The sequence below is a fragment of the Pezoporus flaviventris genome, unplaced genomic scaffold, assembly GCF_033815535.1.
Source record: "Pezoporus flaviventris isolate CSIRO_AGI_PZ_B2104156 unplaced genomic scaffold, CSIRO_AGI_Pfla_v1 ptg000013l, whole genome shotgun sequence".
NCBI lineage: Eukaryota > Metazoa > Chordata > Aves > Psittaciformes > Psittacidae > Pezoporus > Pezoporus flaviventris.
This window is the reverse complement of record NW_026892561.1, coordinates 35,964,648-35,989,742: the sequence shown is the minus strand read 5'-3', so window position 1 is coordinate 35,989,742 and position 25,095 is coordinate 35,964,648. Positions and strand designations below refer to the sequence as shown.

Here is a 25,095-nt window from a genome sequence, read left to right as displayed (position 1 = left end):
ACACTTTTATCAGGATTGCCTCTAATAAAAATTAGCAGCAAACCTCCCTCTGCAGGCTCACAGGCATGGACAGAACTCATATCATCAACGCTATGCCTTACAGTTCAGAAAAAACAGCTGAATTAGAAGCAGGCACATCACATCCCCGGGACTGATTTTTTTATTAGAAAACTCAGAGATCATGTAATAGGCTAAAAACAATGTAATTGGCTGCTATTTCCCATAGTAATCTACTCTGATTAAAGAAACATACAAAATGACATCTGAGACAGTATTTTTTCTGCAGTATAGCAGTCTACATCATGACTTACTTTGTACTTAAACTGAGCTCTGCAAATACCAAATCAAGGTCTGTATTTTTGTTGGCACACTATGTTGCTAGAACAAAAAAAAAAACCAAACAAAAAACCACCCAACCAAAACCAAAACCCACTCCATTTTATACTAAATATTACGCAAACCTAGGAATTAGTTTCTCAAATATCTTACCAAGTGTTGCAAGAACTGCTTTCTTGTTGCTGTCAATATCCAAAAGTTGATGCCAAGCCCATTACCGAAAAGCCATGTTTACTCTGGATGAGTGAGTTCTCTGCTAACTGAAATAACCTAAAACCAACCTCTTCTCCATGATAAACTGATAAAGCTCCCAAACCACTGTCTTACGCATATGGCAACAAAGGAATTCAACTGGCCTTTTTTTAAATCACAACATAAGCAATGAGTACTAATACTGTGCATTAGCACTGCATGCATCTGAGCTAAAATTTTAATTTTAAACTCTAACCTAATCATTCTGCCCACTGGAATTTCTAAAGTTGATTCAGTTCTTTAATTAGTTGTGTATGCCAGAAAGACAAGTAACAACCACGCAAGCATGAAAGCAAACAAATCTGTAAGTTGTATGGGAATTAAGCCCTTTCCATCAAGACCCTCTTTTCTTAGAACCATAGAACAGTTAGGGTTGGAAAGGACCTTAAGATCACCTAGCTCCAAACCCCCTGCCATGGGCAGGGACACCTCACACTAAACCATGTCACCCAAGGCTTTTTTTCTTCCTCCTCCTCTCACTCTACCCTTAATTTAAACTTGCAGAGCTTTCTTCAAACAGTGTTTCTTCATATATAAAGACACCATGCTGCAAAGCTGCAAGGAATTTTGCGTGTATACACACATACACGCACATATTCTCTTCTTAGCAGGGCAAGACACAGATAAATACAATAAGCAGTTGCAGTAAAGTATGAAAGACTGCCCTCAACTATTTCTATGTATTTATGTATGAATAAATGACATTGCAAGAAGCGGATATCCTGAGATGCTAAACACAAATTCTTCCCATCTGTGAGTTCTTTTGCTGCTGTGGATGTGTATGTGCGATTTCATCTTCACGGTTAACTTCTTTTTTCAGATATACTTTTGTACTTGGCAGACTGGGCTGTGAGAACAGCTTGAGACACACCTCAAGTTTCTGGTATGTTTTTGAGCTATAGCTCAGCTGCATGGGAATTCCCCTCTGGTCCCTGGGATGGCCATCAGCAATGAACTAACTAGTAGCCCAGACACAGGACTAAGACTCCATGTAGATAGTTTAATCTGTCACAGAGCCATACGTGTCACTGAAGTATCATACCCTTGTTGATGCACAATTGCCTGGCCCAGCTAAATGATCTAAACCAAACAGTGAAGCAGTTCCCACTCTGACAGAGCCTGCTGGAGAGGAGAAATAGGTTATAACCTGACTGCCTTATAGTCATGTTTTAATGCTGCATTATCTTTTACACTAAGATGAGGAAAGCAGTGTTTCAGCAGGGGCAGGGAAAGAATCACCGACACCTGCTGGGTGTTTTTAATATAAATCTTTATTTGTGAAATACAGAAGTTCAGAAAACTTCTGAAGAGGTGAAGCACATATATCTGCCCTCAATAACCCACATTTTACTGCCGCTTTATTTTTGTTCCAGCCTAGTATTCCTTTATATCCAGGACACACTAGGTTGGGTTTGTGCTCATTCCAACAAAGTGCAACTTTACTAGGAAAACAACATAAAGTACAGAGCCATTTTGTCAGTAGAAAGAAAAAGCACAAACCCAACATCTATAGTGACATGCGTTCAGGCAGTTGCCCATACTAAAATGAAATGAACCAGAGAAATTCAGGATACATTTTGGCTTTAGATACAGGCAGGTTGGAAAACACACATATGACTAACAACAAAGGCTGGCCTCAAGTCAGTTAAATTGATGGCAATAGCACGGTTTGACAACAAACAACGTGCATTTTAGTAAGCATGGAATGTAAAAACAAAACAAAAGAAAAAAACAATGCCCAACCTCCTCCCCCCCCCCCAAAAAGCCAAAACCAACCAACAAAAAAAACAACAAAAAAAAAAAAACAACAAACCAAAACCCCCAAAACCCCACAGATATCTCAATACATCACACATATGTACCGACGTCAATACATTGTCAAGTTTCTAGCAAGCGTATGTCTGTGGGGAGAACAAAAAGAAAGACACTTATTAAGGGGAAGAAAGCTAATATTATATTCAACCACAAGAGCTAAAATTAACCTGGCTACATTTAGACAACCTTAGCATGGCTCTTTTATACTGCAGTTACAGCATGGCAGACAGGAGTGAGAAGACAGTAATAGCTTTGATAAAACCACAGCATTCAACTACGCCAATTAAAAATGTGAAACGTTCTTAGTCATAATGTGTGTGATATAAATCACATCTGGTTCATACCTTAAGCTACTGCAGTTCCAACACTATAACTAGGATACCAATTTTAACAACATACTCAAACTGTTTAACGGGACACTAAAGAAGTCTGGGAAAATTTCCCTTCTTCAAAAAAAAAAAACAACAAAAAACCCTTCCTTCAAAAAACCCATCAGATCTGTCTGCAGGTTTTGTTAGCTATGTGCAATTTAATTCTTTACCTTTAACAAGGCCAGAGGCTGTGGTTTTCATTACTGCATATTCTCAGTAATACATCTGCTGCATGTGAGCAAAATACACAGCTAAAGCAATATAGCTAGAACAAGTAACCTACCACAAAACTGTAGCACACCATGCAACAATGGTTTAGGCTTTGGCAAAAAACACCACCAGGAGATCTGTATTTCAGGTATATCACACCTATATAGTGCTGAAGACAACATGTGCCACAGGGAGGGGAAAAGCCTTCCAGCTCCTCTGCAGCCTAACTTCACTGTGACAGCTGAGGGATCAGCTGAAGTCATGTGGTCAAACAACAGGGCTGTAAAAAAACCTGTACAGTGAATTGTTGTTTAAGAATATCTATGAAGTAGCTGCTAAGTAAGATTCCACAGTAACATCAGTAACAAGTGTTTGAAGTTCATCTGAGAAGTAGAATCACAGAATCATAGAATAGTTGGGGTTGGAAAGGACCTTAAGATCATCTAGCTCCAACCCCTCTGCCATGGGCAGGCGCACCTCACACTAAACCATGCCACCTAGGGCTCTGTACAACGTGGCCTTGAACACCGTCAGGGATGGAACATTCACAACTTCCCTGGGCAACCCATTCCAGTGCCTCATCACCCTTACAGTAAAGAACTTCCTCTTTATACTCAAACTTCCTCCTTATATAAAAAAAAAGCATGGTTATAACTACAAATGGCTTACCTCCTCATGACTGCAGCACAACCCACACAGTCCTCCAAGAATGCCGTTGATTATCTGTATGAAGCACAGAATGAACTCTATTCCTCCCAAGACAAGAAGGATGGAAAAGAGGGTGACATTCCACTGCACAATGTTATGAGGTTCTTGACATTCAGACCACCTGTTATACTCAAACAAGTACCTGTACAAAGCAATTAGAAGCATATTAACAGAGTGGGATGCTTACTATAACTAGAACAAATAATGTCCAGTCTGTAACTGCATTGAGGATACTCAAAGTGGGAATAGAAAATGCAATGGTTTATTCCATGCAGAATTTGCTCTGTTTAAGAGCATGTTGAACTATCAACCATACATTTTTGTTAAGTCTTAATTTCTTAAAAAGATTTTTAAAAAAAAGCAAAATAAAAAATAAAAGCAAACTAAGCTATAAAGGCAGAATCTTGTATTACTGATTAAAGTGAGACACAAGCTCAAGGAAGCTGAAAGAACAAAGCTATTTCTCAAAATAACCATAGAGCTTTTCAGGACTGGGCCTTTATTCTGAAGACAGCAATTACCGATCCAAACGGGTCACCTCCTCTCTTGTGCTGCTTTCTTTGGGCCCTCACATGCCTATGCTGGAAGAGCCAAACACAGAGCAAATTCAGAGTATTCCAGCTGTTAGTTCGCATCCATATCTTCAGAACATCAGCCCTGATGAACCTTCAGCAAGGAGCTGACTCAGTTCTTCTGTATTCAGTCATATGGGGGGAGAGGGGGCAAGGGGGGAAGGGAATGCAGGAGGAGGATGAATGTCCCCTCCCGGGAGAGATGCAATTGAAATGTAAAATTCAAGCTCTCTGCTGCAAAGTTGCTTTATGTGGTTTCTTAGTACTCAAACTTTCTCTAGTCTGGCATCAGCCATAAACTGTTACTAGAAACAGCCTCGAGGTTGCCAATCATACAGACACTGTAAAAGCATGCCATGATCCAAACCAAATCCTCTTCCAGACTGTGGGACTTGTGTGGATTAATGGGGAATAGCATACAATTCAGCTTGGTTTGCTGGAGAACCCTAATTAGAGATAGTTAGGTGCTTCTGGCCCTCCCAGCCCTGTGGTGTACAAAGATTCTTATAAACCTTTTCTAGTTCATTTACAAAGCTTCTATGCCATTGTCACTAATGAAGGTATTAGGCCAGTTTATAGCAACACAGAGCAACTTCAGAAGCAAGCCTCACAAAACAGTCTTACACAAATGATGAGACAATTTTTGTAACAACCGCTATTCATAGTTTGTAAATCCCTCAAAGTCCTAAAGCTTTATGTTAGTGATGTTCATGGATATGAACAGTATACGGTATATAGATATTATTAGTTATACATATATGATCAGATTCCTTTTTGTAGGACAGAGAATTTATATTGCTTTGGTTTTAAATTTAAGCAGTGTGAGTAACTGATGCCATCTTTTCAAGAGTAAGTGAGCAAGTTCAAGTCCAAGTGAACAAGAAGCATAAACTTATGAACAGATCTTGGTATATGGTTACTGGATATTGCTGAAAGGTACTGAAATACAGTCTATGTGTACAGAGGGGAAGATTTAACATCCTCATGAACAGCCAACTTACCCTCCAGAGGATTCAGTGAAAGGATAGATCCAGTTTCTTTCTAAGTGAGTAAAACAGTATGGTCCATGAGACAAGGCCAGTGCTGAAATGATTATACAATATCCAGAACCAATGATCCCAATAAAGGCAGCCAGAACTGAGGACAGCATCTGCACAGCAAACAGAGACATGAATTTTTGACACAGCCATCACCTTGCCTTTGAGATTATCTGGGACGGGAGTGTAAAGGCTCACCGCACAGCTTTTCCCACAGTCCTCATGTCCAAAGCATCCACAGGAGTCATCATTGTGAAGCCCAATGAATACTGCAGCTGGAATAAGTACCTAGATGTGGAGCAGACACACCACACTTCTATTTTGTTGCACAGACAAGACAGATAAAAGACAGTCCTCACACTAACTTCATTTACATTATTCTTGGCAGAGAGCTGAGGCAGTCTGTGCGAGTTATTGAGTTCCACTCCTGTTTAACACAGCAGGCATCTTGCCTCTGGTATCAGTAACACCAACACCAAGATAGGTGTATTTCTGATTTGTGTATACACAGCACTTAAGTGCATAAAGAGCCTGCTGTGGTACTGCTGCAACTTAAAGTGCTTCAACTTTAAAATTTTTTGTTCACATTAAAGGCTGTACCCGCCAAATAAAATGTTCTGCAAAAAAATGTATTCACTTTCTGTCAAATGAGGACTACGAGAGAAGTCTCCCACAATTATTTGTTAAAAAAAACCCAACTATTACTGACATATTAGTCACTGAAGAGTTGTCATCATTGCCTGTGTGACAAACCAGTATGACTAGTGTCTAGGAATATTTTGCCCAATTCAGGCAAACATTTCATTACAGACTGCTGCTTCTAGGTTTTCACAACCAGTTTCCAGTGACAGAAATGAAAAATAACAAAGCAAGAGCTACCTGTAAAAAACACAAATCATCCATACTCCAGAGCTTTTACCATAAAAATCAAGGAGGAGAGTTGATTAAACAGAGTATCCAACCCACCAACATCAGGACTTAATAATAGTTCGCACTTAAAAAGTTTCCACACCCAGGAGTACCTTGGAAAACCATAAAGAAAGAGTGAAGTGTTATCTGCAAACTGCTTAGATTTACTCAACAAGACAGTAAAATAAAAACTACCCAGATGAATAGTCTTCAGATCTGTAGCCTACTTCTAAGAGGACTTTTAAAAGCAAATTACAAAGGAGACCTGAAGTCAGGGAACTTAAATATGCTACAATATGGTCCATAAAATTACAAAAGACAGAAAATAATAGCTTGAGATTAACAATGTCCTATAATGAACATACTCAATTCTTCATCCTTTGCTGTTACTAGAATGCAAAGCTTTGATAACTGCCACTTGATTCTTCTGAATAAACAGCTAAGGCAGAGAAATAACTGTCAACATCTCATATAGTAGAAATTAAGGAACTATTAACTAAATGCTAGTTATCTAGGGGTATACTGTTGAACTCCTTTTAAACAAGTAAAATGTAAGATTTAACCCTTTATGCAAACCATGACACGCTCAGAGGCTTGGTTCCAGTTTTGCATGTGTATTCTGCAATCTAGACTCTGATTTTCTCAGCTTTAAAGTGACATAATGTTGCAGATAAAATAACCAATAACAATTAATAATACCTATGTGGTAACACAGCTAATTTCTTTTGATCCAACTTAAGAGATTCCTGTTGACAGGGTATTTGATCAATTTACTAGTGTAAATGGTAAAGAAATAGTAATATTGAGTAGTTCCAAAATAAACTTGAAAGAATCTCATTACTTACCAAAAAGCCTCCGCCTAGAATGCCATGAAGGCACTCCACGTATTTTCCGAGATGATGCTCTGAAGCGTATCTTGTTTCTCCATTGGGAAAATAAAGTAAAATATTGGCCACAATGCTGAGCAAGGCCAGGATGAGCAACTTATAGCCAATACATCTAGCACACCTTCCAAAACACATATCCTAAGCTTTACAAATCCTTCCTTCGCTAGTCCAATCCAACTTATCTCATACCTGTACACACCTAAAAGAAGGTCAGCCTTTATTCTCACCTTCTTAAATAGTCACGGTTACCTAGCTATGTGGATGACGTTTACAGCTCTTCGTAACTACCATTCCCAATTGCAGAGTGAGGGAACAGGGACGGCAGAATGCCGCCACCCTTTTTAAATGCACTAATTGTTGACAAACCAGATGCAATCAAAGAAATATTGAATACTAGGTAATTTCACTAATATGATGCTTGGAATGATCATCAGTGAACATGATCAGACATGAACAACAGGCTTAAACCACAACACAAGTTCTGCTAGGAACAGAAGGAAAAAGGTTTTGTTTTCTTTGTTAGAACCAGCTTTGACTTTTAGGTTTATAGACTGATTCAGAACAACCTGAAGCCAAGGAATGACTTGGCTGACTTCAACAGTATTGAGTCAGAGTTTTGGGTATAAACAGAATAAGGTCTACAGCAATGAGGAGTATGTAGAGCAACCTCTCACTTTGCTATCCTGTGGATGGAGTAAGAGCAAACCTCACCAGGAGGCTGGCAAACAAATAAAATGGACAGGTAGGCTTCTAAGGAGTGCCCTTGTTCTTGCCATTATATGACAACCTGAATTTAGATTAACAGCCATTTGTTACAGCTAAACCAAGCAAACATTGGTGAAAAGTACTGCTTAGAAAAAAAACATTATAAAATACATTCCTTGCACTGAAATTTCATGCATACAAACACAAGAAAACATCACAGGTTTCCAAACTGTGTTACATGTAGCAGTAACATTAATTTGCATAATAAATGCAGATACAAAGAGACCTGGAAAAATTAAGATCTAGCCTCCTCTCTTTTCCTTCATGCAAATTTTGCTAAAATATCCTAAAACTTTCTCCTTCATGTACACACAGCTCAACGCAGCAGCATGAGCTGCCCACTACTATAACATGACAGAAAATGACTAAGAAGTGCACAGGCCGAGGCTGGTGCTGCTGCTGCCACCATGAAAATACAATGTAATGCTCATTGCAAAAACATTAGATAGAGAAACCAAGTTTGGGAATGTCCAGGATATTAGAAGACTATACTTGGATTTTTTCCAATTATTTAGGGAGAAAAACCTACTCATTCACTCCTGCTGATTGCTTGGGGGGCTGGCCTATTATTTTTGTAATAGCTAAATAACACTGCAAACAGAAATCCAAACCAAATCCACAGTATTCTTGCAAGTGATGTGAGCAAGACTTAAGCTGAGAGAGAGAGAACATGCAAAAAGAAGACAAGGGGGGTGGGAGGAAGAGAGCAGTCTTGTGCAGATGTGGTTTTGTGATGTAACTTCTCCGGGTATTGTAGCTGTTGACCTTGGAGACTTCCTTCATTATGAGAAATATCCTCCAATTGTAGAAACACAGGCTTACCATTATTGTGCACTTCATCTCTGATGACTAAACAAGCATAAATATCACCCTGTGAGTTTCCTCCGCAGAAGGAGATGGCTGCTCAACTGAAAACTCCCTTTATTGTGTTATGCCAAAAAAACTAAACCATTCCTCCTGCAAAACACCACCCAACACCCTCCCCCACCGTCCCAACCCCCACCCATATGGGGAAAGTAGACCTGAAATATGTTCTAATTATAATCTGTATAATTGTTTTCTAAACACTTGATCTGAAACAAAATTTCACAAAATCAAAAACTTTCTATATCTATTATTTATTACCAAGCACATGGCGAATTGCGTGGGCATTGCAGTCTGCAGTTGCTACCAAACCTCCTCTCACTCCCACCAATAAAATAGTTCAGAGCACTCTCCTGTATAAGCATGCAGAATATAAAAGTCTTGAGCAAGCTTGTTTACTTCTTATGCCTGTTTGCTTCATAAGTCCTAGTTTTACTGCTCAAAGTGAGCAGCAGTGGATTTCTGGAATGCATTTGGGTACATCAAGTTTTAAATGATTAATCGACCTGTACACGAGCAGTAGCCAAACATGAGCTTCTCATCAACCCCAGGAACAGCAGGGCCCAAACTGCACCTTGTGACATGCTCCAGCACCATCAGATGTCAGAGTTTACACTAATGTGAACAAAACCAGAACTGGGTTTTGAGTCTTTTATACAAGAACCACAGTGTTTGCACTTAGAGAGGTAAGATAATAATCTACTCACAGGTGCTTCCTCACAGGAAACTCCACTATTTCTCTCTCTCACAGGACTATTCCTGTAGTTCCGATGCCTGTCTTGGACAGAGAACACTTATTAGAAGACAGTCCATCAACCAGTGTACCTGGAGACAATAAAAGTCTAATTCTAGGCTAAAGCCTAACTTTAGATTGTAGGTCTAGTCTTCAGCTCTGGCCAAGAAGAAAGTACTGCATTATGGCTCAAGAAGGAAAAGACAATCAAAAGGGCAGTGAAGAAATTTTGACAGCACTCTAAGGGCCCGCAGTAGTTTTGAAAGACTTTCATATCCTTTCCTGGCAAAAGGGGGCTAGTTTATAAACAATTACAGCAACTGGCTTGTATCCCCAAATCAGCAATTCTGCACGATAAAGTCTGTCAGCAAAACAGTGGGGCTGGACACTGACCTTTCATGCCAGGGAAGCAGCTAAAATTAGATGCCTTTTCCAATTTACTGAGGTATCTAATACTAAGGCTAATTTCACATGGGGTCCAAGAATCCAGCAGCTCATCCATAAAACAAAAAAAAACCCACCTCAATAGTCATCATTATTTGGTTCTTCTGTTGCAATAGGGGGACAGAAACCTTCTTCCACAAAGTAAAGATGTTAGAAAGAGACTAGTGTTTCCTGATGCCAAACAATGGGAAATCTCACAAGTAGAAGAGCTCTCTACATTCAAGCTCTGAAAAGCTGAGTGTTCTACAGCTTTCTGTATCTGCTCCTCAGCCAGCATGACAGGAGTAACAAAAATTACTTTCTCAAGCTCAGCTGCATTATTGGAAACTTGATGTATTTTTGGACAAGTACTAAGTTTACCTACTGTAAAGAGAAGCAATTTATCAAAGATTGTCAAAGTTACCACAACTTGTAAAGTTACTAAATACTTGCAGAGGGGAGGAAAAAATCCCAAACCCACAGAATTTTATCAAGAAATAGAAAACTATCAAGTATCACATTTCTCCTACAAAAACAAATTACTTCAATCACAACCACATCTAGCACCTCTGCCCTAAGCCAGCTTTCCAAAGTGATTCATTATAATCAACAGAAGAAACTGTGTTGCAGCAGCAAAGAAAAGTGCCATACAAAAAAGAAGATTTTGGACTTCACCGATGTTTCAATGCCCATGTTAATCCCGGAAACACCCATATTCCTCTACTAAACAGGAAATCAAGTAGGACAGGGGGAAGGATATTTGCAAAATAAATACGGAAGTGGTCAGACCAACCCAGACTCACTGCCTCAGAGTCAGCATGCTGTCAAGTGCAAGGTCACACAGACAGGTCTCAGTTTCTCCGACTGGACACTGGGCAGGCTGCTGTGTTGAACTTGTTGCATGTGTATGCTGTAAGACTCCCATGCTCCAAGGATGCCACAGAACCCTCTTTCCTTAGCTCTCTGGCACATGACCAGGACAGTCTGGCTGCTATTCCCTCCATGGAAATGAGTTTTATAGTTCATCTCTCCCAAATCCCCAGAGTTAATCTTTGCTAATCTCCTATAAACTGAATCTTGCTTTTTTTTTCTTGTCTATTTTAGCACCTAAAGAGGTTCTCATTCCTTATAACCAGACAAAGGATAAAACATTTGCAACAAGTGTTTCTGCCATCAGTGTTTTCTGAGCAAATATAAGCAATCTCCTGATTTAAAGATGTCAGAAAGATGTAAAGAAAGATGTCACTCTACTGAAAAACACGTGTTTCTTCCCAGTAGTTTCTTCTAATGCTCCAAATGGTCAATCTTTACTGCTTTATGCTGCCTTACAGCCATGCCTAGACGTGGATGGCTAAAAGACACAACAGCAATCAAGAGACACAGCTTAAACACACACATGACAAATGCCTTCCAGTTACCTTGAAAACAATCTAAAGAAAAAAAACACCAACAAACAAAAACCAAAAAAACCACAAAAATTATCCCCCCCACACCCCCCCCCCCCCCCCCCACCAAATCAAAACACCCCCAAAAAAACCCAACCCAAACCAAAAAGCCTTGAAGCAAATAATTTTTGACATTATAAAAACTGGTCAGATGTGAATCAAGGGGCCTTTACTAATATCACTGCAATTTGGACTCTACACTACAACTTCTACCAGAGAGTTTCTCATTATAACTTTTCTTGCATAACTTCTGGTCCCACCCACCACTGCAAAAAGGTTAATGTCAGGGAAGTACCTCTTGAGGAAGTACTGGCAGGGTGTGGTAACTGCATGACAAGTGTAGATGAGACATGGCCTAGGAAATAATAGCACAGGCTGCATGGATGCATTTGGAAAGCCTGGGCAACACAATGCATGTGTATTGACACAGATTACGAATTCACACTTGTATTTCCTCAAAAGCTATTCTCATTTGTGCTTCACTTACTGCTTAGTAAGTTACTGCTCACAGAGGCAAATACTAGCTCAGACAACTGCTGGGAATATGATGAATACACAGCTGAAGTAAGGGAAGCCTCTTTGCCAGCTATTCAGACAGGAACACCCATGACTTCCCTTTAATCAAATAGAGAAACACCCATCCATGCTACCATCCATTTCTTGATGTCCAAGTGATGCATTGCTCATGTTTTCCAGCCACTGTCCACAAAAACATTATGATGTAGCTATAATTGCCCTCAGGCATATCACCTCATGCGTGCATACCAATCACCAAACTCTTCTTGGACAGTTACGAAAAGAAACTGCTCCCCTGAAGTCCTTGATGTCTATGGTCTCCTGTCCACAGGCAGAAGAAAGTTTCCAGATTAACTTCATTAATTACATGACAGCTCCTCAGACGAACTAATGAGCTGCTTCTGAGGAGGAGAAACCACCTGCTGCCATGAGATGTATCACTGAATATAAATGCAATCACTTTTTATACAGTTATAACACACATGCAGATGCTCGCTTGCTATCTCAGAGATAATCTCAGAAAGAAAACTGACCTGAACTGCAGAACAAGTCAGCTTGAAGCGAGTGTTCACACTTTTATGCAACACCACACATTGACACATACAGAGAAGAAAACTTATTAGTAGTAATGCTGACCTAAGGAGGAGTACGCAACGATGCAACAAAAGTAGTTCTGGCACTTCACCAACCAGCTTGGAGATTCAAAAGCTTATAATCAGGGCAGAGCTACCACTAAATGACTGTACAGAAATAACTCTCTCAAAAGAGGAATCCATAAACCTGACTTAAGAACAATTATTACTGACCCTAGACTTGCAATGCTACTGTAACATCACTCCACAATCAAATAAACCACTTCAAAAAACTGTTTTCTGGTGACATATAAAAAACATGATGTAACCTGCGTTCATTACTTCTTACAACAATGTCGTTACGATAAAAAGTAGGACACAAAACAAATTCTACTTCTATTTCTGCTGCAGCCTGTGGGTGAAGCCTTGGCCATGCAAAACGGCCAATAAAAGTTTGTTTCCCTTGGACTGCAGTATTTACACACAGGTTTGAATTCTGTATTTCTAATCTATCCCTAAAATTGTGACATTCTTGCAAAAGTTAAACAAGCATGAAGCATTATCATCACTTGAAGCGAGCCCCTTTTGTGACTCCCCTCTCCTGCAGCAATATGAATAAAACAGACATTCAGTAAGACATCAAATTCTGACATTCAATTCCATTTCAGAGAACATGTAAAAAAGCAATCCCAATTGTCTTTGGGTTTTGTGGTGCAAAAATCTATCATTTAGCACTTTCGTGTTTCACATATGGTAATCCTGTGAATAGTTTTCTACTTCTCTCTAATCAAGGAAAAAAGATTACCTGCATCATACTATATGTATTAAATCTATAGACTCAAAAAAAAGGAAGGAAAAAGGAAAACAATTTTGTTGCCCATTTTGTTTCATTGGCATATGCTTGATGCACTGTTCATGCATTCTTGTCTCTGGAATTAGCCATTAGTAAGTTCATGTCAGTTAAATTAAGAATATTCTTGCTGATTGATCCTACAACTACTGCTTGGCTAGCAATAGTCTATGTATTGACTCCATGGCAGTAAAGTGTGAAATTTAGTGTTTAAAATTAGCATGTCTTTCATGTTATCATGACTGATATAGCAGCATGCTGTATTTGCTTGTAAATATTTCAGCATCAGTACTAACTGGATCACATCACAATCAGAAAAGCAAATTAGACATGACCACAGACTCTTGAAAGGTGATTTCCTAAACTGCATTCCCACCCTTCATCATTTAAATTGGAACTCTTAAGTTCATTTAACAACACATGCTAAGCGCACTGAATATTGCTTTAGATGGCTGTCAAACATACAGCCAACTATTTCAAGGTCATGTTCCTTCACCATCAAGACCTCAAAAATGCTATACAAGTGTAACACACATTTTTAATAGCAGGAATGGTAATTAAAAAAAAGAAAAATAATCAAAACTACAGTTAAAGAATAGGTCTGACTGCAAAAGATCCCCTTTAATCTGAGCAACATTTGATGGAGAAAAGCAGAAGAAAATCATATTTAACACTGATTATGTTTTAATTTTTTAGCCTTTTTATTTTTTTTAAGGAAACATACTGGAATAATACAACTGAGACTGTATTCTGTGTAAATACACAAAATACCTGTCTGCCATATAGCGCCCCTACTGCACGCAGTACTTTGCTGCAGCTGCTGCTTTCACAAGGTCCTTCTAATTCGCATCTGCAGTGCCGTTCTAATGAATTGCAGTTTGGTTTGGAGGGTGGGGAGAGGTTAAGTTTCTGAATTAGGAGTTTTATATTCCTTTGAACTATAATTACAGATTAAAGTATTCATGCCACTAGTGCACCTAAACATGGAAGTTAATGCTGCAGAATTACACATGTTCATTCCAGAGTAGTATTCCATTGCACAGCCACCTCCTCAGGTGTCAGATCCTGCCCACAGGACTTTCTGTAAGAACTTGGAAGGCAGAGAACCCCAAGATTTCCACCAACTCCCTCTAGTGATAATCAGGCTATGATCAAACAGGCTCTGTTGTGTCCACTCATGGGCTACTGGCTCCAGACACCTCTGCCTCTCAAGACTTCTACACCTTAAGGTTACAGATGCCACCAGCCTTCTGCATAAAACAGCAACGTTCACCAACACCCACTGATGGCACAGGAGTCACACACAATGCACGCTGCAGTAACAGGAACTGAACTAAGGCATCACACACACAGTCAAATCCTGAAGGTTTCAGTAGGACTGGATTAGGTTCAGGTGACACTTTCTTCCAGAGGAAACTGCAGCCACGTCAAGAGCAGTGCTTGCCCATCAGGCAGAACACCTTGGGGTTTTTTGTGTTACTCTCCATCAACTCCCAATATTTTGATCAATTACACTCTATCCCAAATTGAAGACTCTACCTAACTAAAGACATAGGGCTTACTAATTGAGCACTACTCAGGGGCATACAAAAGGCTGACAGAAAATTCAGATATGTCCTGTGGAACCATTACAATTACAAAGCCTTTACACAGTTCTTTGTATGCAGACTTTGTACGTGGGTTGCTGATTAATCCAGCCTATGATTAATCCATAATGAAAATAAAAAGACTATCACAACAGGAATGAATGTGTTTCCATGCCATCTCATAGTAAATTTATTTCTGATTATGCACTAAGCAAGCAAATTACTCCTTTATTAACAGGCCTGAGAACAACAGGTAAATACAGCAGAACAGCACCACCTACCACTTCTCTACTACGTACCTATAATGCTGAGAACTGCTATTTACATGGTCCTCACAGGCACTTCTGCTACTGTGTCTGTGCTACGACTGGGAACTCCACACCTAACCACTTACTTTTCAAGCATTAAATTGAGATCGTACCTCTTCTGGAAGAGTTCAAACAAAGCCAGACTGCAGCTAAGGCTTGTTGAGGATTAGAATCATAGAATAGTTAGGGTTGGAAAGGACCTTAAGATCATCTAGTTCCAACCCCCTGCCATGGGCAGGGACACCTCACACTAAAACCATGTCACCCAAGGCTCTCTCCAACCTGGCCTTGAACACCGTCAAGGATGAAGCATTCACAGCTTCCTTGGGCAACCCATTCCAGTGCCTCACCACCCTCACAGTAAACTCCAACATGTTTGGTAGTACCTTTAAAAATATTAAACAAAGTTCTGCAATGAGGTAGAGTGTATGTGATGCAACAAATCTCACAAAACATCTTCTGATACTTCATAGGAAAACTGCTCTCTTGCACATAAGCTGCCTTGGTAGACATAATTTTGCATTCAGTTTCAGAAGCCTGATTATTTTTCCTGTAGATGTTTAATACAGACATCTTGATGCTAGGAAAGTCAAGGGTTTGCCAATAACAGGAAATAGAGGCTGAAGAAACAAAAAGTTGTTTGCATGTCCTATATTGCCCTATTCTTGAGCCTCTATGTTCTTATGAAAACACATCTCTAGACTCTACAGGAAAGGCAAGTGCTCATGTATAACGCAACAAGAAGAAAAAGGGTGTTCCTGGAGCCCTTAAGAGTACCACAAAGGGAAGGAAACAGGAAGAGAATTAGCGTAGTGAATAAAACAGATGTACAAAAAGCAGACTAAGCTTAACCCAAGTCTTCACCACATCTGCTTTGGCTATGCTTTTTTTAAACTGTTTGCAAGCCTGTGTTAGCTCTCTTCCATCAGCAGGGACTACCAATACACATGCTAAACTAAAAAAGATGTGTGACGTTTAAGAAAGGCACAAAGCCAGTGACAGAAGTGGTTATAGACACCACCTGGCAGTCTAAGGAAAGAATACAGTTCTTCATCCACCTCTGGTTCATCATCCTCTCACCCCTCTCACACTTTCTATTTGCCAGTAACAACATTCCACAGCAGTAACCAAACAGAATAAAAACATGCACAGATCACTAAAAAGGGCCTTCCTCCTCAAATTCCCCTCTGGGAGAGCACAATTCTTAGAGCTCTGGATGTGAAATTTGCTTTCACAGGTATTTGAAAACTTTTTTTGTAGTATTTGTCTGTTACACTGATGAACCTAAACAAAAACACTGTCCTTGTTTCAGCTGGGATAAAGTTAATTATCTTCCTGGTAGCTGGTAGAGTATTGTGTTTGCGTTTAGGATGAGAATGATGTTGATAACACCTATGTTTTAGTTGTCGCTGATCTCTCTCTCTCTGCATTATGTTTACAAAGCACAATAAGAAAAGTTATCACCATTGATTACACATGAGAGTTCTATACATACAGGTTACCGGGTACACAGTTGTCAGTGACACAACTTTGCACTGCTAAAAGAGGCACTTTCCCTAGTGAGGAGCCACAGTATTTTAGAAGTCATGGAAGACATTTCTATCTTTCTTTGCCTTAAAGAAAAAAAGGTCAACTATGGCCACAGCACCCCAAACGTAATCTCATCAACATGTATCTGAATAGTTCTGCTCAGACACAAGTCTGACCTGCTAAGGCTAGTGAAGGTGTGTAACAATCTCACCTCCTGGACTTGGCCAAAACACGTCAGTCAGTCCTTTCCTGGAAACTCACATCTGCTGTGCAGAATGAGTTTCTGAGGCAGTTGAGGCTGGAATCCCAACCCTGTTCTCCTTGCATAAAGAAGTCTGTGTAAAAAAAAAAAAAAAGTGTGTTTCTTTAGTTAGAGTTTAACAAGAACAGGAAATACGTATTAAAAAAAAAAAAATCTAAAAATTAACTAATCTGTCCAATCTGAGTCTCCACACATACTAGAATGTGTTATATTGGGAAATATTTTCTCACTTGCAGCATAAATCCTTAACCATCTGGAACCAGTCCTGTGCTGAAGACCATGCAAGTGCACTTGATGGAAGACCAGGCATTGCCTAGAGAGTCCATCACAGTGAAGTAAACTGTCACTTCTGAAGGCAAGTCATTTTCAGAATTAGATTTCTTACTGCTCTGAAATTCAGAAAATAATAAAGTTTAGCACACACAAAAATTCTGGCTCAGTTAAAAATAAACCACTGTATACCTACAAGACATAACTCACCCCATCTTGTGGACTGTCCTACTGGAACCAAAAGATACATTCATACAGACAAATGAAAAAAAAAAAGATCCTAACTCATACTTGCTTCATTGAAGCAAAGGGCTGGATTAGTCCAGACTCCACATACTGGTACAGAACTTAAAAATAAAAATTAAAATAAAGTATGGAGAGTAACTCCAAATTGGTAATACAAACCATAATCTGAAATAAATGTGACACACCAAGTTTCAGGTGGACGCTGTGAAGTGACAGATGTTATCATATGAAAGACAAAGTACTGGATGGAGCCAAAGTCCTCTTATAGCTACGTAATGCCTATATCAATAAGGCATTTCAACTTTATAACTAATATTTGGTTAAGTTCAAACACAATCCTGCCAATAAATTAAAGTAAATACACGTATCTAAAGTACACAAAACCAGACTAACACAGCCTGGTACTTACACACATGGGAATTTTTACCTGTGCATAAGTAACAGCTGTGCTCATAGGACTTTCTTCATTTTCCTTCAGTAAGGCTGGCATTGTACAAAACATGAAGATGACTCCTAGCTACAAGATCTTGCTAAGCACAGATCTTACTGAATTTGACCGAAGTGCAAATGCCATCAGCCTCCAGTATTTAATTTCTGCCCTTCAAACACGCTAATGAAACAAAATCATTAAACAGAAAGAACAGTGCTGGCTGGTAGAGAAGCAGAGCCATGTGGAGTGTGTTTGGAAAGGTTTATTGCTGCTTCATTCACCTGTTCTGCGTTCACCTTCCACTTTCTGCTCCACACATGTAGATGCAGTTCCTGCCACGCTGGACTCTCAGTTAGGGGCACAAATCTGGGGCCTGAACATGTGTCACAGAAAGCAGCAGAACTCTTAGGAGAGCTGCAGTCATCTTTGACTGAAGTTAGGCAGAGGGGAAAGAAAAGGACCTATGGGAAGGATACTCCTCAACTATTTACTGCTCTCAAATGACAGAAATCAGTACTGAAGAAGCCAGCTGTCATGAGGCACAGACACCTGCAGACATACAAAGACTTAATAACTTAATAACATAATGTCTGTATGGTTCTCCTGTCATGCGGACCGAGACTTATAGTTTCAAGTAAATTTTCCTCTTTTGTTCCCTGACTGTCCAAGCAAAATTTTTAGTGTTTTTCTTAGGCAAGAGGAAAATATTGTGTAGTCATTGAGGAATAACTTCTGAAATTGAACATCTTAACCCAATTTTAAACAAAATGCTTTAAGACATCAGTACACCTGTTTCATTGCTATACTTTAAAACCTGCAGAGTAATTGTTTCTGCTGCAAGTTATCAGTTGTTATTTGCTCTTTTTTCTGCTGCCTTTCATTTTTTATATAGTACAACAGCATAAATGGACTAAGATTATAAAAAACAAACTAGGTACCAGAGCTTTGTTGGGGTCAGCACACACTGAGAATGCAGCAGTGAAGCCGAATTACATGGCCTCAGTCAGTCCATGTAGAGACTCAGCTGTATGGTGACCCATGACTGAAATCAGCAACAAAAGTACAACTGCATTAGATTTGCCACACAATTGAAAACATCCAATATTGCTGCATAATAAAGAGCACTGTGTCCAGACATTATTCAAGTAACTTATTAAAATTATTAATTTAATCATATTGTTCACAGCACTGTAGTTAGCAATGAGGAATTCTGAAGTGGTGTAAGGTTGTTATTAAAGACCAGTTAAACCATAGAATGGTTAGTTGGAAAGGACCTTAAGATCATCAAGTTCCACCCCCTTCTACAATGGGAGAGGACACCTCACCTCACTCACAGCTCTGTCCAACCAGATCTTGAACACTGTCAGGGATAGAGCATTCCCAGCTTCCTTGGGCAACCTGTTCCAGTGCCTCATCACCCTCACAATAAAAAATTTCTTCCTTACATCTAACCTGAACTTAACCTTTGAGTTTAAACCCATTACCCCTTCTGAAGATTTTCTTTGAAGTTTATATTGTAGCCCGCAAAACACAGCATTTTCAGCATAAAACTGAAATACAAACAATTTCATACTAAGAACCTCTCACAAATAAATCCCCATTTTATTTAGGAGTAGAAAACTACTGTAGAGTTTACTAGACCAGGCTTCAACAAAGACTTTCTTTGAACTGCAGATGGCTTCAAATTTCTACTTTACTTCACAGATTCATTCTTCTGGTTCTGAATCATACTTTCAGAGTTGGCCAGACTTGAAAAACAAACACACTCCTCTCAGATATTTTACTGGATATAAAAGCCACACCTTAAACACTAGAATTCTCCAAAATGGTTTGGGTCAAACCTGTGATTCCCTCACCACTTGGAGGTATTTCCCAAACATTCACATACCACAGGGAGATAAAAGGCTTCCCCAACCCCCCTTCTTTAAACAACAACAGAAAGATCATTATTAGAAACTTATATTGAAGCCGGCATAGAGCAAAAGTATTTCTTCGTAACACAAACACATAAACTTCCAACAGCAAGGTAGTGGCTTTCCCCACTTCTCCAAGAAACAAGCATTATAAGTTAGCAGTATTCTGCAGCAGCAGTCCAATCTGCTGTCCAATTCAGTGTAAGAAAGTGCTAATATTCTCATTATTGCTACATGGGCAGAAATCTTGAGCCTTCACAAAACAGACTTCAACTACAGATCAGTTACAGATAGGCAATTTTCATAATGCATTTGAAGGTTACTTGGTGCAGTCAGGGTCAGATTGTAGCCTTTATTTTTGCCTAGTATTCTCCATAGCTGAAAAAGCTCAAAACCTGTCTGCAGCAGAGGTGTTCCAGTCAAAATGGTTTGTGCGAAACACATAAAATCATGAAAACCCCTCTTTTACCTTCAGCACAGGATCTGTAAACCACCTGCAAAGAATAAAAGCCTAGACCACAAGTCTACTTGTTCGTAAGAGAACATCAGTAGAACTAAGATGCTTTCTAAATCCTGCGAAATATGCATGCACCTAAACTTCTGCTTTGTCAGACAACTGGTACCATAGTTCTATTGGCCAGGATACAGGTCCATGCAATAGGTGCTGCTTTGCTGCAGCCTTGTGTCTCTTGAACCCTCTAGTTACTCAAGGTTGCACGTAAGCCAAGGCAGTGGCACTCCCAGCAAGACCAGCTGGGACTGATAAGGAGTTCCATTTTGAGTAAGAGATGTGGTTTAAAATGTCCTCAGGCTGAGAAAGGCTTGTGACTTTCCTTGTTGGAAAGGCATTTTTATGATCTGCTCTCAAGAACTGGACACCCCAACTTCTATGGCTCTGCTCTGAAAGCAGTAATGCTTGTTCCACTTTTAAAACCGATCCTGCACATGAATTTGCCACAACCTCAAAAATTCCCCCTTTCTTTTGACAGGATCAAGGCACTACACACTCCTCCTCTTGGCCAACAATAGATGCCATCAGTCAGCTCACAGCCACCTGCTATTGCAAAATCCATCCCTATGGGAGGAATTTCCTTTTCCTCTGCTGCAAGGCAGCACTGGCTCCAGCGCAGCTATCCCAAAACCTGTTGGAAGTCAGTGCCAGTTCTGAGGCACCTTTGCAGGTCTAGCCATTGACCATGTCAAGACAGATCAAGCACTTCCCATTCCTCCTTCAGCATACATCACCCTGGCAGGACACACTGGCTCTACAGAGCACATATACAAATGTATCCAATGTTTTAGATGCCACACACCTATTGAGCACTAAAGCAAATACCTCCTGTAACACTGAGCTAACCCAAATTATCTTGCTAAGTCTATAAAAATCTTGTAAAGTTTTATGTCTACTTCCAAAGCTACTATGTATCTGGATGTTTTGGTTTCGGTATTAGCACATGGATTTTCCTGCTTTAAAAATAGGAAATTCGCTAGCCTGACAGGTAGCCCATGAGTCCTAAGAGTCTGTCCTGTGTTGCTCAACTTGGACACAGCTCACACTAATGTAATTTGAAAGTTTCCTCAGGTAAAGGCTAGGGGCACGGGTGTGCACACGGCCAGGTATTTCAAAACAGTCTCTGTGAGCCATGCTGTGGACTTCTGTTTCTTTCTAAAAATATTTCTCAATAGGCAATGGGTGTGCCACTCAATGAATGACTAATAACTTTTTCCTGTAAACCCTGGATTAGAAGGAATGCTTGCTCTTGGGAGTAAGAAGCATTATGGCATTGCAGGATAGCGCGCCTAACAGGTGAGTGTGCAGAGCACGCTGACCTACTGGCTGAGACAAAGCAAGCAGTAACTTTTTCTGCGGCAAGAATACAAACCTTCCTTTTTCTCATGCATTCTGCAACCCAAATATGATGTTATATAGCCTCAGTATAAAACAGAACTACACAAGTTTTCAGAAGCATGAGGAATATTAGGAAGTATAATTAGCCAAAGCTGAAATATCTAATCAGCAAGAAATTAAAAAGGTGACTTTGCTTTTTTATGCATAATAGAGGTATACGTATACATATGATCATATCTATGCGTTCTGAGTAGAAGCACTCCAACTGAAAAAAACTGGGAGCAAATCCTTTGTATCATATGCCCCAGAACATTATGCAGAACTAAACACTGTATTGTCTTCTTTTGTTGGGGTGTTTTTGTTTGTGAGTTTGTTTTAGTTTTGTTTGCTTGTTTTCCATATTGTTATTACATTGTAATAATTGGTAAGTACATGACAGAAACACATGTTACCAGGGATAACGACTGAGACAGTCAAGTAAATAGAGATCACTTTTTTAAAAAGTCTTTGTCTTAAATCTTTCATATTTTTTTACTTTTTACAGACTAACAACAGTTCTGAAGACATCTATCAGTACTCTGTAAATGAAACTTCAGTGCACATCTAGTGACTGCTTTCAGCATAACATAGCTGAACAACCACACGAATCCCTCAGCTGAATTTTGTGGCCGCCACAGTGCAAAAGTCACTGCAGATACGCAGTGTCATCTGGCAAGTTACAGCTTTAAACAGAAAGTCATCACTTGAGCTTATCCTGAAGGGCTGTAGGCTTCCTAAAATGAGCTGCTTGCAGCTTCTCCCTTAACTCTGAGGAAGGTGGCTTTTTACCATCAGCTGAAAACAGCAGTATTTTCAGAAGGAAACAGAATGTTCTTGTGTGAACAGCATAACATAGCGACTGCACAGAATCACTGAAGGAACACAGATCCAGCCTAAGTACCAAGAAGATACCAACATAACTAATTGCAGAGGTAGTGGGGATGAGAGAAAGATTTCTTCATAAGGGCTCCAAGTGTTTCTTGAAAAACATGCAACTACTTCAACTGCTGTTCATACTGAAAATTGGTTGCAGTTCCCATACTAAGCCCCAAGGATTTCAATTAGAGTACTGGGATATTCAGCACCTTGAAATTTATTTAGGTCACTTACTCTGTTGCCCAAATAGAAATTATAGGTGACTAGTTTTAGAAATCCAAGTTTGGCAGCATTAAATAGTAGCCAGTTACAAAGAAGGAATGAAAGCATTTTATGAAGTGGAAGGTTTTATTAAAACACTATAAAAATCAGTGACTTTCATTTAAAGACAGATAAACACCTAAGAAAACCATGACATCAAAATGCAGGAGTTTTGACAAAGTCAAAGTGCAAATCTGCATGGTTCTGAGCTTGTGAGCAGAAGGGGAAAGGGATTTGCAACGAGAGGAGATCTTAACCGGAGCTTCTCCTGCTCTTGAATTCTGGAGAAATGACAAATTTATCCCACATACATGCACATACAAAATGGCTTAGCACACTTCAATGATGTTGTCAAATTTACAGGATGAGTTCTATACTCCAGTTAAAGAGCTTGGTAAGCCAGTAGAAACAGCAGAACACAAAGTTGAAGCTAGGTATAAAGACCTCATTAAAGGTCCTCTGAAGGGAGGGTGTCAAGACTCTTCTTGGTGGTGCCAGACAATGGGGCAAGAAGCGACAGGCATAAACCAAAACACAGGAAGTTACACCTGAACATGAAGAAGAACTTTCCTGGGACAATGACCGAGCGCTGGAATAGGTTTGCCCAGAGAGGCTAGGGAGGCTCCTTCCCTGGAGATACTCAAGAACCATCTGAACGCAATCCTGAGCAATGTGGTCTATCTTACCCTGCCTGAGCAGGTAACACCTGATAGTCCCTTTCAGCCTTGAACATTCTGTTGATTCTATTAAGATGGGACTTCATGTAGGTGGTCAGGCAGCTTTGAGTTATAGATAATTATGTTGCAAGAGTACACAATACTCAAAAAGGTGAAGGTGTGACAGCAGCTGAAGCACTTGCACAAGGTCATACAGTAATGACAGTCAGAGGAGCTGAGAAGAAACCCCTGTGAGCTCTTACAAGGTACAACCTGGCATGGTATTATGAGACATACTGGTGATGATCTAAAAGAACCTACTTTGCTACAAACAACCTATAAGGTTTACTGAGGTCTTGAAATATATTCACCATTTAAAAAATATTTTAATCCCTGCCCAACGAAGAGCAAGATAATGGGTTACATTTGAAAACAGTTATTCCCAGCTGCTTTAAATGATAAAATGATTTGCTACTAACAAGTTAATAAACATACAGCAGTAAAATCAATTCACATACATTGAATGTGAAAATATTAAAAGAAATCCTTAGTATGACATGTTCAAGGTCACTCTCACTTCCTAAAATCACTCCCAGACTTCCAGTAGGCCAAAAGGAAAAACAGAGATACCTCAAAAAGCATTATAACAAAAAGATAACTCCACAATAGGCAAACCAAGGCTGGAAACCCCACCGCAGGAGGTTTTTACCTGTTTCCAAAGCACTATCCTGCTGCTAACCCACATCTCATACAAATTTTGTTAAACCCAATGCAGATACCTATTTTAACCATGAGCAACCCTGACTACAAGCTGAAGTATGACCCACCTGAACCATGGCTTGAGGCTGTCCCTTCCCAGGGAAGGGAACATCAGACAGCATTTTGGGGAAACATGCTTCTAGGGTAGCCAGCCACGCACTGCCATTCTTTTGGCAAGAACAAAGGAAGAAGCCTGCCTTGGCCTTACTTGCTCTGTGATTGCCTACCTGCTGAGCAAGGGGGCAGGCAAAGGGGCCTGCTCATGGATTTTTACTCCAGGCGCACTGCACAGCATACAGGGACATTCAGAACAGCAGAGGGACAGGAAGAGCATCTTGAGAACACCACAACTTACATATTTCCAACATTGGCACAAACACTGGGTTTTTCTCCCACTTTCCATATAATTTACAATAAATGTGTAAATAATTTGGGAATAAATGTGGGAATAATTTACAATATTTACAATTTGTAAATAAATTTACAATATTTACAACTTGTAAATAAATGTGAGAATAATTCACAATAAATGTGCCCAGGGATTTCTCTTATAAGCAAAAGCACCTCAACATACCACTACAGTCCCCAGCCACACACAGGCCAAAGCAAACTCCCTAACTCTTACTAGCTCTCCCTAGCTCAAACTCCACCTAGCTCTTACTCACTCTCATTTTAAAGGAGCTAAATTCCACCAAGGTCAGCAACAACCTCCTAACAAAGCATCTTGTTAATCAGGCCAGATTCACACCTCCTGCGTGGAACAAACTGCATCCAGCATTGCCCTGTTTTATCTTAAACTCACAGAGACTAAGTGAATATGATTGGAAAAAGTTATCTTAACAAAA

At 39.7% G+C, this 25,095-nt stretch overlaps 1 protein-coding gene across 3 annotated transcripts; it reads right to left on the bottom strand.

Moving 5' to 3' along the window:
• Window positions 1-2,382: 2,382 nt before the first annotated feature.
• Window positions 2,383-24,854, bottom strand: LOC133268931 (transmembrane 4 L6 family member 1-like). Of its 3 annotated transcripts, XM_061452780.1 has the most exons (7): window positions 24,745-24,854; window positions 24,478-24,645; window positions 7,056-7,132; window positions 5,500-5,589; window positions 5,266-5,414; window positions 3,654-3,834; window positions 2,383-2,489 (listed from the first exon to the last, which is right to left on the bottom strand). In XM_061452780.1, exons 2-7 carry the CDS (start codon window positions 24,512-24,514, stop codon window positions 2,475-2,477), a joined length of 549 nt encoding a protein of 182 aa, XP_061308764.1. In that variant the 5' UTR covers window positions 24,515-24,645; window positions 24,745-24,854; the 3' UTR covers window positions 2,383-2,474. The 3 variants fall into 3 exon arrangements, with proteins under 3 accessions (XP_061308764.1, XP_061308766.1, XP_061308763.1); XM_061452782.1 differs by lacking the exons at window positions 7,056-7,132; window positions 24,478-24,645; window positions 24,745-24,854 and adding exons at window positions 9,434-9,500; window positions 24,319-24,456; XM_061452779.1 differs by lacking the exons at window positions 24,478-24,645; window positions 24,745-24,854 and having other exon boundaries at window positions 7,056-7,369.
• Window positions 24,855-25,095: the final 241 nt, after the last annotated feature.